The sequence below is a fragment of the Bubalus bubalis genome, chromosome 7 (assembly GCF_019923935.1).
Source record: "Bubalus bubalis isolate 160015118507 breed Murrah chromosome 7, NDDB_SH_1, whole genome shotgun sequence".
Classification (NCBI taxonomy): domain Eukaryota; kingdom Metazoa; phylum Chordata; class Mammalia; order Artiodactyla; family Bovidae; genus Bubalus; species Bubalus bubalis.
Window position 1 is genome coordinate 79,937,169 of NC_059163.1, and position 15,292 is coordinate 79,952,460.

Sequence of the window (15,292 nt, forward strand, 5' to 3'; positions counted from 1 at the left end):
TGGAATACAAACTAAGAAGCAGGATGAGTAGAGAACTTTAAATTTAGTATTTAGGAGGCAGTTTTAAGAAAAATATGTAATTTCACTATTTAATTTTTTAAACAATCACCTAGTTTTAAAAGTACTATACTTACTAATTCTTATAACTAATTTACAGTGCTTAGAGTTTTTTCATTGTGTTTTAGGTGTGGTGGCAGACTTAATATACCTAGTAATCACCACAGAAAGTCCTTTCATGTTTTGAAAGCTGTTTAATTAATTAAATCATTAATAGTGAAGTTCTGTTGGATTTTTGGAATTTTGGGGGGGGTAACTTTTGCATCTTCCATTAACAATTTGCATAGGAAGCTTTTTAGTAACATTTAAATCTCAGATACAGAGTGTAATTTGTTTCAACTAAGGCTGTAATAGCTTTTTGAGTCATGAGGTATAAAGAACTTTCTGTTAAAGAAACTGAAAGTTATAACGATACATTCAAAATAGAAATAACATGTATAAAATCTAAAAGTATTTTACCCAATATAATATATCTACTTGTTTCAAATTTTAAGTTTTTATCTAGAGAAAAATATGGGGTGTTTGTGTTTGGAAATATTCTTACTGCTACAAATTTCCTTTAAAGGGGTTGACTCTTTTATTACTTGTTTAGCGGTAACGTCACGTTTCTACTAACAAAAACTCCTTTAGGATTTGGGTATTTTATATAATGGAACTCTAATTGTAAAAAAATTATGTGTTGCTCTACAAGCATCTGTCAGAGGAATAGCAACATCATGAGAATATTTTTACAAATACTGAGTTAGGATTTTATGTTCTTGGAAGGTCTGCCCGTTGAGGCCACCGTATGATTGACACACTGTCCTACCAGGACTGTAGCGTTTGCTTTGATAAGGAGTAACTACTACGTCTCACAGACTTAAAAAGTGATGTTACCTAAGCAAGGAGTATAATAAAGGAGTGGACCCTCCCCTTCCATAGCTGTGTGAGAGTCTCTCATGCATCAGTTTACCATCGTTTCATTCCATCCATCCAGGAGACTACACAGAAACAGAGAGGACTATGTGGAAAGAAGTGCTGAGTTTGCAGATGGTTTGCTCTCAAAAGCTTTGAAAGACATTCAGTCTGGAGCACTGGACATAAATAAAGCAGGCATACTTTATGGCATACCTCAAAAAACTTTACTTCTCCACTTAGAAGCCTTACCAGCAGGGAAGCCTGCATCTTTTAAAAACAAAACTCGAGATTTCAATGATAGTTACTCATATAAAGACAGTAAAGAAACTTGTGCAGTGCTGCAAAAAGTAGCCTTGTGGGCAAGAGCTCAAGCAGAGCGCACAGAAAAAAGTAAACTCAATCTACTTGAAACCTCAGAATTAAAATTCCCAACAGCTTCCAGTTACCTCCATCAGTTAACTCTACAGAAAATGGTTACTCAATTTAAAGAAAAAAATGAAAGCCTACAATATGAAACACATCCTACTGTACAGTTAAAAATTCCTCAGCTACGAGTAAGTTCTATTTCAAAACCACAACCTGATGGTCCTGGTCTGCTGGATGTTATGTATCAAGTTTCCAAAACCTCTCCAGTCCTTGAAGGATCAGCCCTCCAAAAACTGAAAAATATACTCCCTAAACAGAACAAAATAGAATGTTCTGGGCCTGTAACTCACTCAAGTGTTGACTCTTATTTTCTACATGGGGACCTCTCTCCTTTGTGTCTTAATTCTAAAAATGGAACAGTTGATGGAACCTCTGAAAATACTGAAGATGGATTGGATCGAAAAGATAATAAGCAGCCCAGGAAAAAACGTGGCCGTTATCGGCAATATGATCATGAAATAATGGAAGAGGCTATTGCGATGGTAATGAGCGGAAAAATGAGTGTTTCCAAAGCACAAGGAATTTATGGGGTACCTCACAGCACTTTAGAATACAAGGTAAAAGAAAGATCTGGAACACTGAAGACTCCTCCGAAGAAGAAACTCCGATTACCAGACACTGGGTTATATAATATGACAGATTCAGGGACTGGCAGCTGCAAAAACAGCAGCAAGCCTGTGTAGATTACTTGTTAGGAAAACGTTTGTATGTGCGTGAGTGCGTGTATGTGTGTTTGCGTGTGTATGTGCACAGGTGTGTTTTTGTGTGTCTATCTGCACACATGTGGGAATTACAGATGCTCACTCTGACAGGAGACATGAAATTTTACAGTTCAAAAACCACTTACATGCCTTTTGAAAAAAAGTTTTATTCAGGGTTTTCACTGTGGACAGAATTATATAGTTGCTTACTTAATTCTGATAGTTTGTATTTAATCCTTGTATAAATAGGTGAAAAAGATTCAGGTTTTCTTTAGTAGTCAATAGCATAAAGCATTGTGGGAAAACAAGTAACTGTCAAGTGAAATATTTTTCTTGGTGAAAGACCACTCCAGCCATTCAGTTGAACCATCTTCTAATGGAAATATGATATTACTAGTTTGTAAGCATTTTTGCATAACATACTTACATTTATTGTAAGTATATGAAACAACCAGTCAAAGTTTAAACAGACAGCTATCTCCACACTAATAAAAATTAATATATACAGTATTAGTACACTACAGTGCATTCTATGAAATATGAAATGCACTCAAGTGCATCCATCAGAAATAGAAAACCTTAAATGATATGTATAATGAAATTTAATATTTATCATTTAATAGTTGATTTAGCAGGAGGTTGGGGTTTATAAGGTATATACTTTAAAAAAAAACTGACACATAGTTAACCCCAGCAGCTATAGAATCATTTAATGTAAGATGGAATACTAAGAACAAAAAGTAATTTAAATTTAATTATTAAAATAATTTAATTTTGTTTTTCATTTGAAAAATAAGCTAATGTGTAAGGTTAGAAAAGAAAGTTGGAATGCAACTTAGAGCATGTTTATAATGTGCACAGAAAAAGCTTGAGAATGATAATTTTGGTTTAAATGTGCTGGTTAGTTGATGTTATGACTACTTTAAATTTTAAGGATTGTGACACACTCCTACTATGGAAAAACCTCAGTGTAACTTTAATATATTTGCTGCTGTGACATTTCAAAACATTTTCAGTTTATCAAAATGAATTACAGATTTCATTTTGGTGGGCGATACATTATCATTTTGCTAATAACCAAATTTGCAGTTTGTTCAGGGTCTTGAATAGATTTACAAATATTTAACACTGAAGCTGTTTTGAACTTTCAGTAATGTAAACTCTCTACTAATTAGGTAGTTAGAAGCTGGGCAGTGCATTTTAACTTTTACTAGACTCATGAGAAAGACCAGTAATTTTGTATAGCAGTTTTAAAATGTGTTTCAGAGTATCCATGTTGGATTTATGGAGTACGCAGTTTTAGTGGTAAAATGTTATAAAGCATGTGCCTCCATAGAAAGAATGGGGATTTGCTTCATAAATACAAAATTCTTCGAGTGCCCCTTTTCTCTGTTAAAATTCAGGTTCTGATCATTTTTTCTAAGCCAGTTTTCCTAAGTCCAAAAGGAATACTTAAAGCTGAATTTAAAAAGTAAGTGCACCTTGTCAAATACATGTGTTTTTACACTTGTGTTTGTGTGTATCTAATAATCATATATGCATATAATACTAAAGAGATTTTCAGCTATTACATTTAAAAACTGCTTACACATGTTTAAAGAAACTGAAGAGTAGAAAACTACACAACCAAGTAGTTATTTGGTCTCTCAGATCTATACTGAACCCTCTTCAGCTATTAAAGTTACTTGCATACTAGGATATGAATCCTCTTGCTCTTTTTTTTCCCCCAAGAAATTATACATAATAGATTGCAAAACAGCAGATGTCAGAGTCATCTTTCTTTTTAAAGAATTAAGCCATATTTTGTGAGGGCCAGAACTTGGATTATTTAATATATTTCCCCTCCGCCCCCCATTGAAAAATGAAGTTAAAGTAAATGTTTCAACACAATTTTATTGACCTCTTTATATAGAACTTTACCTGCAAAAATTGGGGGGTTTGAATGCATTACATAATATTTATATTGTATTGAGCTTTTTTATTCCTCACACTATATTTACATTAATAAATTGATTGAGAAGTTTATAGTAAAGGGATACTTACAGAACACTTTTATATCATTTAAAAGATGACCTGACCAAAAACTTTACAGGATTCATAAAATCAGGGATCATTTTGCTATTGACTTCACAGTGATCAGTAGTTTTATAGGTAATATTATAGTTAATTTGCAGCATTTTAGTACTCGTATTATTTATTTTTGGTCAGAAATAGTAAATTAAATATTTTTTGATAGTTTATAGGTAATGATCAACCCATAACTTTTAAAAGAAACAAAATGTTTCTAATTATTGAGTTAACTTTTGATTATACAAACTAGGAAAGGCAGGGAAATTTATGGGTTCCTCTTCTCCCCAGTGATTCTATTAAGGTGTTCTTTATGTTTAACTTTCAAAGTACTTTATAAATTTAGTTACCAGTTGCTACTTGTTAATTGACAATTTTCTGAAAAATCCAGTTTCAGCAGACTTTTAGTGAAGGTGAAAGCAATCCTTATGTGCTTTCTACTTATTTGAATGTTCCTCAAGTATTTTATATTAAAAAAAAAAGAAGGAAAAGAAAAAACAGTGCCTCTGTTTTTAGAAAACTACTGCTCAGTAAAGTTGTTTAAACCATTTCTGGTAGCTAATGACAATTTTATATTAAATTGTATACTAACTTTAGTGAGACTGATTTTTTTAGTTGTTTACAGTACAAATACTTGTATTTGTTCTTTAATTACAGTATTTTCATTGTCGCAGTAATTTAGTAAAACTCTGTGGCTGCCTTGATTTTGACAGATTTTGTTAATATAAACTGATTGTTAGGCAATTAGTTATATTTATGCATAAATCAATTGCACTATAATTCATGAATTATTTATTACAATATTTTCTAATGAATTCATGTATCTGTCTTGTGTTGTAAATGTACTGTAATTCTGTTTCTACTTTGTGTTGTTATATATCTAAATCTGATTGTATGAATTTTAATTGTTCAGTTAACGTGTTTCTAGGTTGTAATTTGTAGTAAAGCACTTCAATGCTTTTGCACTTAAATTTACAACACTGTTGGTGTGTGATTGATTTACTCATTCATTCAGTAAAAGAAAAAAAGAAAAGAAAAGAAAAAACTTGACTACACTGACTTATTTGATTCACTCTAGGAAGCAGTTTTATTAATATTAATAATAGAAATTGACTTTTTCTAAAGACAACTCTCAGCAACAAAGCTTATAAAGGGAAAAATGGATAGAAACTTACCAAAAAATAAGCAGGATGTGTTTGTTTATAAATCAAACAAAAATTAGAAAAAATTTTAGCACGAAAAGCAATGGAGCTGTGAAACATAACAATTTTAGAATCTTTATGTAGTTAAGTGAGAGTAAATTCTAGATTGGAGGCTTATGTGTATTCAACTATTTACTCATACATTTGATTTTTCTTTGAGATTCTAACATATAAAAAATACAGAAATGAAAATAATTAAAGCCAAATAAGCATATTATAGAATTTTCTAATTTGAGAACTTAGTTATCTAATATCTGAGAGAGATGTATAAAATCCTAATATCTGAATATCTAGTAACTTTTTAAAGCTGTTCTTCATATGACATTGGATCAAAATTATTGGGCCCTATGATATTGTTGAGATTTTCGAAGTTCCACTATTAAAAATAATCAACTGAATAAGAAATTCTTAAAGAATAGACTTCTTGGAATGTCAAAAGAGAGCTATTAAAATTTTTCAATGATTTTCAAAATAACACTAATCATTAATTTTGATTAGTTCTGCTCTAGACTACTAACGGAAAAAATCATTTGAGCATTTCAGGAACTGTTACAAGAGCATAGTAATGTTTAAAAAATAGTCATTTTCCAAATTTGCAAAATTTGCTTTGGTGTTTTTGCTGCTACTCAACAGAGTTTTATAAAATGTAGATACAACATAGCCTACTTATCTGTGAAACAGGTTAAACCAGTTTTAGGCAAGTATTTTTATGAGAAGCATGTAAAATCTCTCTTTAGTTACAGATACGTTTAATAGGCCATAATATAACTTTTAAACAAACATGTTGGAAATGGATCTGTCAGAACTTTTGGGGTTTTCTTTTGCTTATGTGAAAATTATAGTTTTTAATTTGCTGGGAAAGAATATAATACCACTTATACCCTCTTATTGATAGTTAACATTTACTTGTGCCTTTATTCTCTATATATGTTTCCTGAGTTATACAGTAGTGAATCTTTGGAGTCGGTTCAATCATTTTATACTCTAACCATGAAAAAATTTACAAAAATTATTTTCCAAAGGGAAGGGATACCGAGGTCATATCCTGTCTTCCATCTGTCTAGAGATGACAGTAGACTTAAAAATTTTTATTGTAATTTCATCTCTTCTGTTTGATAACTTCTTTATGTTAAATCCCATGCTAGTTTTACTAGCGAAACATGGATTGAATCTAGTAAAATTATCTTTTTCCTAGAAAAATTTTTATCTAATCTGAAACAGTTGTTTTGATGTTTTTGCTACTCAACAGAAATTTTATAAAATGTAGATAACATATTGCCTACTTATCTGTGAAACAGTTGAAACCGGTTTTAGGGAGGAACTTTTTAAAATCAGTTTCACTTTCATTTTAAAAATTATTTAATTTTTAATATTGGTGAACATAATAACCCTTTATTAAAACAAAATACAGTCTTCTATCACTGTCCATAGTCAGCATATTTCAGTTCCAACCCTAAATAAAATTTATACAAACAGTAACTAACAACAACAAATATAAGAAATCACAAGTGGGAGGCTGTTTTCATGTACAGAGTTTGGTGATATGTTTAATTTAAACAGATACTTTTCTGAAACAGAATTCTTTTAATATATTTTATTCTTCTTGCTGCTGGTATTGGATTAGAAAGTTTTTTTTTTTATATAGACTTATACATTGGTTGCTAAGTAATCCTGGGTTTTAGTTTCCATTAGATTTATGTTAGTTTCTACAGTGGGATATTTTCCAGCATTTGAAATTAAATAATTAGGTAAGTAATGCCTTTAGTTTTGATGTAATTAATTAAGTATTTAAAATAAATTAAAAATAGATCCCATTTTTAAATAGCTTAAATTTTTATTTTATTACTAGGTTAAAACGCCTGTTATTTATATGAAATCTAAATCCCTTAACTTTCCTTTTGACTATACAAAACGTTTTATTAATAATTTTATTTTCACTACCTTGAAAAATATTTTATCTTTTTTTAAATAAAGGTATTATCTTTATTTTAAATAAAGATAAGAAAGATTTTCTCCTATATCTTATTTATCTTATTTGTACTAATATGGACTGATAACTACGAAATAACTTATAAAATGTCTACTTTATAAAAATTTTAACTCCTTCTGAAGCACTTTCCATTAAACATTCTTAATATAGCCAAAGCACTAAACATTAGCAATCTGTAAATATAACCATATCTATCAGTAGCAGCCTTTATATTACACAAAACATAGGGTTTTGCTTTGACTCATATTTTGTCATAGGGAATTATCATAAGTGCTTCATTATATTTTTGGTAAACAATAATCAAGATATCACTTTCACAGCTCTCCATAGGAATTAGGAGTCCAGCAATATCAAAATATCTATTTCAAGCTCTGTTAAAATTCCTTATGATATTAGTATTTTTGCTGTAATTCATTTTTTGTTTGATTTTTATTTTTAGTTCAACTGTTGATGCAAAATCAGAGGAAGCTACTAAAATGGAAAAAGGAAAATCAGCATTAAGCAAAGTTTTGGAATCTTTGTGCATACATCACCAGGAACAAGTTTTGGCTATGTTGAAATTTCTAGTCCAAGAGCAGAATGCTGCTTCTCTTTGCTGTTGTAATTCATCCTATACTGTGTCTTCAGAGTCCCAGAATCCCCTAATTGAAGATGATTTAGATGGTCTGTTCTGTAGTTGTGAATATAGGCTGGCAGAAAGAGGGTATTTACACAATGAAAGACAAAGCCCTGGTTTTGTGCCTCTGCCGGTCTGTATTAAAGATTTACATTGTTTATCTTGTCAAACTGTAACTATTGAGCACATTAAGAAGGTAGTGAATAGAGGAATTGCAAACAGTTACAATTCTCACAGGTGCTGTTCTGGACTGTTAGCAGACATTCATTCCACAAAATCAGGCTTTCAGAGTCCTCATTCATCAAGGGAAATACGTGATGTTTCAGTAAATCTTCAAGATGTTTGTAGATCTCGGAGTCCCTCACCCCCACCATTATCACCTGTGCAGGCTGAAGGATTTGAAAAATTGAAAGATGTCATCTCGGAGTGTTCAGCCTTAGAAAATAATAGACTTGAAACAAACATTAACCAGCCTCCATCTCTGACACCAGCAGAAATAAGCAATGATGAAGATGATCATGAAGGTAAAATGCCTAAAACTAAAAAATCCAGTAACTCTGATTCTTTGCTCTTAGAAGACTGCAATAATTGTACTACAAATCATGAAAAGGGTGAAACTACTATAATTTTTCAAGATTTAATGGATCGTATTAATGAAAAATTAAAATCAATAGAAACAATAGATATGACAAACCTTATAAAATTATCTAGCAGTGATTGTAATACAGATAATGATTTAAAATTGAGAGATTTAATAACCTCTCTTTTGCATAATGCAAAGGCCAGTGATTACAGTTTTATGGAATTACTGAGTCAACATGATAAAAAGATAGAAAATAAAATTATTCAGACAAGATTTCGAAAGCGTCAAGAAACCTTATTTGCAATGCACAGCTCTCCTGACTCACCCATATTCAGAAGGCAGTCACTACAGATAAAAAGAGAACTTGCTAGTCTTGATGAAAACTTTATGAGAAAAAAATACACCGAAAAAAATCCAAGGAAGTTTTTGCGCAATGATGAACTCTTTTCAGCAGACAAAGAGCAATTCTATCATTGCCAAGGACCTTCTTTACAGAATTCTAAAAGCCTGCAAGATAATTATCATGTGGAAACATCATTTTTACCAGATTATGGATTACAGTCATTGCAACTACCTCTAAGTAATTTAGAAACTAACTTGGCTTTTGATGCATTTTCAGAAAGCTTTAAAACAGCTTCTCCTGAGAAAATGAGCATAAGGAGATCACAGGAGAAATCTGTGGCTAGGAAAAAGTCTTTGCAAAATCATAAAGAGAATCCAAAATTAGAGAATACTCAAACTCCTTTGAAAAGTGATATCCCTGGACTTTTGAGCAGAACCAAACGAAATATTGTACCACCAGGGTGGTATTCTATATATGTAACAAATAATTATGTTTTCAAAAAATCCCCTAAGGCCAAAAAAGTTTCTGACTCTACCAAAGGAAAAGATGAAGTAAAAAATATTCAGGTTGAAAGCTCACATAGTATAGATTTAAACAAAATTGCAATGAATTCTAATTTACAAGTTGTTGTGGAACGTTTGGAAGATACAATAAATATGGCCAAAAAGTCTTGGAATAATCAGTCATTATCAGAAGGGTATAAAGCATCCAAGAAATTGATAGAAGTTGATGGTAAAGATCAACCTGCTGGTAGAAATATGACTCTGACTGTAAGTAGAATGACATGTAAAGAGAAAAGTTTATCAAAATCCATAGTAGCATCCACCAATATTAAAACCAATCATATACCTACAATAGATTTGAATAGCAAACGACTTAACCAGAAAAAGTCATCTGTTTTAAACACAAGTAGCTTGATTTCCAGTGTTGAAAATGTACCAACAAAATATGAAGCCATTGAAAGCTCTTCTTTTGCCACCTATTCTAGTCCTATCAAACTCATGTTTTTATCTGAGGTTAAAAGCAGTGAAGGAGTCAAATATACTTTAACTTCAGTCGATAATGCCGAATCAAATCATGATTTTTCTTCTGAAAAGCAACCAACTCATCAAGTAACTGAAAATAAAAAAGAAACAAATGAGACTATCCCAAATGCTAACTCTGCAAATTATAGTTCTAATCTTAATGATAGTGACACTTTGCAAAAAGAACTAAACAAATTTAATTGTGCAAAAGAAATGGCAGAATCCTCTGCAGTGTTTACAGATGATATGAAGAATGATAAGCCACAAGAGTTACCTAAAGAGTATTCAAGCAGTACGATTGATTCATCTTTTAAAAGAAAACCAGGTAGACCTAAAAAAATAGGTCCCCAGGTTGTGAAACAGATAAAGCGACCAATTGGAAGACCACCGAAACCTAAAACTGACCAAACAGACATCGCCATTTGCCAAAATGAGTCCATTAGTGCTGAAAAGAAAAGCCCAGAGTCTCTCATATCAGAAGTAAAAGAAGGTATATATCAGAAGAGTATTACAGTAACTGTTATTTATGGAAGGTCAAGAAGAACTAAAAGGCATGTTTCTGAAGGAAGTATAAACAAAAGTAATGGTATGTCTTTAAAAAATAATGTTACTGATTTTCCAACAGAATATAATAGTCTCAGAAATATTAGAGAATATGACACTGACTTGGGTGAAAGAATAAGTGCTATTTCAAGTTTGACTACTGAAAGTGAAATCTTGGGGTCTGGCTTTGAATATGTTAGACCTTTCAAGAACAAGCCTGTGATACCTCAACCGTCCAAGAACATTATTCGACCAAATCAGAAGCCTTTGGCAATAATTAGGAAGCCTGGTAGACCTGCAAAAGTGAAAATCTCTGGCATATCTGTGACTATCAATAGAATTTCACCTCAGGAGAGAGAAGTGAGTATTAGCAGCTGCTTACCCCCTTTAGAACAAGAAAATATATTCCAGAAAAATCTGCCTGAAGAAAATCACCAGTGCACCATGGATACAAGGCACACTGAAGCTGACGAATTCAAGAATGAATCAAAAAGTATGGTTGCTGCTGTACCTTTCAGACATTCCATTAGGGATCGAAAACCATCTCTGCATTTCTTACACTCATTAGCATCTTCTAGTTCACTTATTTATAGAAATTCCCTGCTCCATAAGTCATATAAGCTCCATTTGCAGAAAGGTAAAAGTCAGGAGGACAGACATAAGCAGTCAAGGATTAAAATAGCTTCCAAAGGTATGCCAGGAGCTAGAAATTCAAGGAATGCAAAAAAGCATTTGGAAGATAAATTAATACCCATTTCTGAAGTATCCTTGGACCCTATAATTTCATCAAACCCTTTGCTCAGGTGGTGGGCTGCTTCTACTTCAAACGATTCCTTATTAGAGGAATTAAACAATAGATTTGAACAAATAACAAATGCTTGGGTGCCTGTGAGTGGAGATGAAGCTGAAAATTGTGTTCATAAAAAAAGAGACCACATTGAAAATGATAACTTCAAAATAGCAAGCCCTTTGGAGACCTGTCTTTTAGAACTTGAGGTTTCACCCGTAAAAATGCTTTTTCAGAAAAAGTATGATTTGAATGAACTCTGTACCTGGTTTATGCAAACAACAGAAACACAGTCTCTTTCACTAGTTAGAAAAGCAAATGCACGAAACCCTTTGGAAGTAATAAACACCAGAGGAATTAAATTAGGGACCAAATATTCTGATTTTAATACCAGCCCTTTCAGAAAGCACTTTAAAAAATTTGCACTATCTTCGCCTTCAAAGTCAGCAGGGAAGTTGCATATACTGCATAAAATGGTTAGCTCCCCACTCTTAAATGTGAAAAGTAATTTAACACTAACTAGATTAAAAAGAACTGAGTTTAAGAGGTTGCATCATGAAAGGTGGAGAAGACAGGGAAAGCTGCACAGCCATGGGACAGGTGCTTGGATATCTAAGAGGAGGAACTTAAGATTTTTTTGCCAGAGCCAACTTTTGAGTAAGACTGAGGGAGTAACAAATGCTGACGTCCCACTCCAAGGAAAAAACACAGTAGATAATCAGTTTATTTTCCCACCTGAGATCAGGGATAACTTTTTGCAACAGAGGTTGGCCATGTCTGATTTCAAAACACATGCTAGTTTAGAGAATAAATTTAACTCAGAAGCAAAGGAGAATGGAACAAACTGCAGCCAAAAAGATTTTGAAAAGGGACCAAGACTAGGAAATGTATGTTCAAATAATTGGAGGTCAAAAACCTTGAAAGACTGTAGAATATTTTTGAGGAAGATCAACTATCTCGAACACAGAAATACTTTTAAGTTAAATACCATCATTTACTCTCCTGAATCTGTTAACTGTGGAAGTAATCATCAAACTCACATAGAAGAATCAAAGCGCTTTACCTTAAGATCCCAGTCTGCTAGGCAAAATTCTTTTAAAAAGCAATCTAAAGAAATAGAAAATGCTAAAGCAAATAGTCCTTCAAGCGATAAATTTCCTGCCCAACTTGAAAATAGTAGATTAAATAAATGTGTTAACTATGACAAGAATCCTTCTGATAATTGTGAAGTTCTTAGCAAAATGAACAAAAGAAAAAGACCACCATGGAAGACCACAGAAATGTCAACAAAAAGACATAAACGACAGTCCTGCAACAGTGGACAAATGGCAAACTATTATTCAAAATACCAACTAGGTAAGTTTTTCTCTACTTAATTTTAGTTTCATTGTAGGTGCCTTGAGTGAAATATCAGATGATGGATAGAAAAGGAACAGTTGATTTAGTTTTATTTCTAAAATATTTGGACAATCTAATTTCTTGGCACCTAGTATGAAACTCATGAAATTAGGTGCTGCTAAATGTCCCAGTGAACTTCCCCACATCTAAATGTGTCCAGGATTTCAAGAAAAGTATATTTGAGACATAGAAAGCTTCTAAAATATTAATGTAAATACTCTCTTCTTTTGCATCTGATCTAATTTAAAATATAGAGAACAGTCTGACAAATAAATATGCCCAAGTAGCTATCTAAAAATTTACTACTACACTACAAGCTAATATATATTTATTATCTAATGATAAATTAGTAACTTTGAGACCATCTGGAAAGTAAAAACTATCTCATGGTTGACTTGATGAAGACCATAACATATATAATAATCCTAGCGTATCAATCTCACATTCACCATTAAGTTGTTAGGCCCTTTGATACTGCTTTGGGAACCACTTTTAGAGTCTATTTAAAAGTGTCAAGATTTTTTTTCCAATATGTCAGCAACTTATTAAATAGTTTTTTCATATCTGACATTGATTCCATGGATATAAAGATGAGGATTTCTTTATAGAGATAATACATCACCTACCAAAGGAGAAAATCATATACAGGTAATTTTAAGGTAATGCTAAATTCAGAATGCAAACTGGAATTACTTTAGCAAGTAATTATGAGCTTTACTCAGTTACACCAAGCTGACACTGGTGCCTCAGGGAGACCGTTGCCCCTCGAACCTAGAAAAATGGGGTGTAAACACTAGTTGCCATCGTAACCAGTTCCAGTTCTGCTTCTTGATAGGTGCTAGACAATTTAGGATATGTAAGAGTGTGTTAGTGTTTGTTGATTTTTTTTCCCTGACATGAAAGAGGGAAGGAATGCAGGGTTACTGGGTTACATTTGGATATTTAAGGATATTTTATCCTATGGTTGCATTGTTACATTGTATATTTTAGGGGAGTCTTTTGTGTGGCCTGAGAGGTATTAGTGGCTTAATTTTTGTTATGTTTTTAAAAAACTTTTTTAAAAGCTAAAAAAACACTTTCAGGTCTTAAATTGGAACATTAAAAACAGTAATTAAACTCAAGTTTTAATAGGTTAGAAGATTATTATGAACCCCAAAATTCAATTACTTAACTGAATAACTTTTATAATACCTATTTCTGTATATCTCACATGCAGTGATTAAAATTTTTAACGTAAATCATTAAAATTTTAAAGATGGTCAAATTAGAGTCTCTATTATTAAAAATGTATCAAACCCAAAAGTAACGCCCTTTGTTCCTTGGCCTAAGGATAACTAAAAATAACACAACAAATAGTATGTCAGGAAGAAAGAGGGAAGAAGTCTAATAGTTATTTTTTTCAAAAGAGCTTATAATTCACCTAAAAATAAGTTCACATATTTTTAAAAGATTGCCATGAATGGAGAATAAAGTGTAATGTTTCATTTTTAATTCTTTACACCATCCTCATTTCATACTAAAGATAGTTTGTATTGTCATTTCTCAACAGAACTGTATTTTGTTTCTTCCAGCTTAACCATTGTATCTTTCTAAGGTATAAATATAAATGTATTTTAATATGATTCTTCATCTCACTAAATATATCACCCTAGAAAAATAAGATGGAAGATGCCTAATTGTTAGTTTTTCAAATTAATTTCAAATTCTTTTGTAACATTTAAAAAAACTTTAGTATCGTATTAGGAGTTGTTTTTCACCTTTTCTCATTTTAAAAATTCATAGTAATAGTTCCTGTTCTGCTCAAAGTTTTATTTATCTTTTACTGATAACTTTCCTTCTTTGTTTTAACATTCTTTTTTTTCCCACTCAATCAACAAGGACATTATTTTTATAAAGTTGTATTTATAGCAATATTTGTTATATTATCTGATTTTTAAATGTTTCTTAAGGTGTTGTTGTTTTTTTCATTATTCTTGATACTCCATACTTCTTTTTGCCTTTTTGGAAGTGACACTAAAATTCATTATTTTATATGTGTTTTTCTTCTTCATTGAATACATAGTGACTGGAAGTTTGAGACTTAACAATAGGACTTTTCTAGGAAAATTCATTTGATAATGTAATAATGAATTAATGGAATATTTCTGTTGATGAAGAGTTTTGCTTTTACTTGAAAATGTCTTGTTTTTAAACTTTTGAAGATTAACCATATAGATATAGTTTAGTACACAGAAATTTTAAAACTTACACTTGATGACATTTGTACTGCTTATATCAACTGTAAACATGGAAAGGAAGAAGAAGAAGTGCAATTCTATTGTATTCTTGTTTTAACAAATACTTAATGAATGCCTACAATATGCTCTTAGGCACGATACAAGATTCAAAAAGCTTTTTTCCATCTAAGTAAGAAAATAAGATCTATATTGCTTATTTATTCAAAATATAGAGTATATTTTATGTTTTAAGTGTGATATTACATGTTTTAAGGGGATAGAATGGTAAAAGTCATGTTTTGTACTCTCGAGGAGCTTACCATCTTATGCAAGATAGTGAATAGGCAATTCGTGGAAAGATGAGAGCTATGATGGGAGAGAGAGATGCACTATAGGGGCACATAGGGAAGTTGAACCCAGGGTCAGAGAATTACGCAAGGA

At 31.7% G+C, this 15,292-nt stretch overlaps 1 protein-coding gene across 14 annotated transcripts in view; it reads left to right on the top strand.

Moving 5' to 3' along the window:
- Positions 1–15,292, top strand: part of LCORL (ligand dependent nuclear receptor corepressor like) — a 175,206-nt gene that overhangs the window by 140,819 nt on the left and 19,095 nt on the right. For 10 of the 14 annotated variants that reach the window (XM_044946046.1, XM_044946052.1, XM_044946051.1 and 7 more), the window contains one exon: positions 7,780–12,593. The exons of 1 other annotated variant lie outside the window; for it this stretch is intronic. In XM_044946046.1, the coding sequence (XP_044801981.1) occupies positions 7,780–12,593 (4,814 nt within the window). Of the gene's footprint in view, positions 1–1,033; positions 12,594–15,292 lie in introns of those variants that run through there. 3 more of the 14 variants (XM_006063947.3, XM_025290253.3, XM_044946055.1) reach the window with 2 other exon arrangements.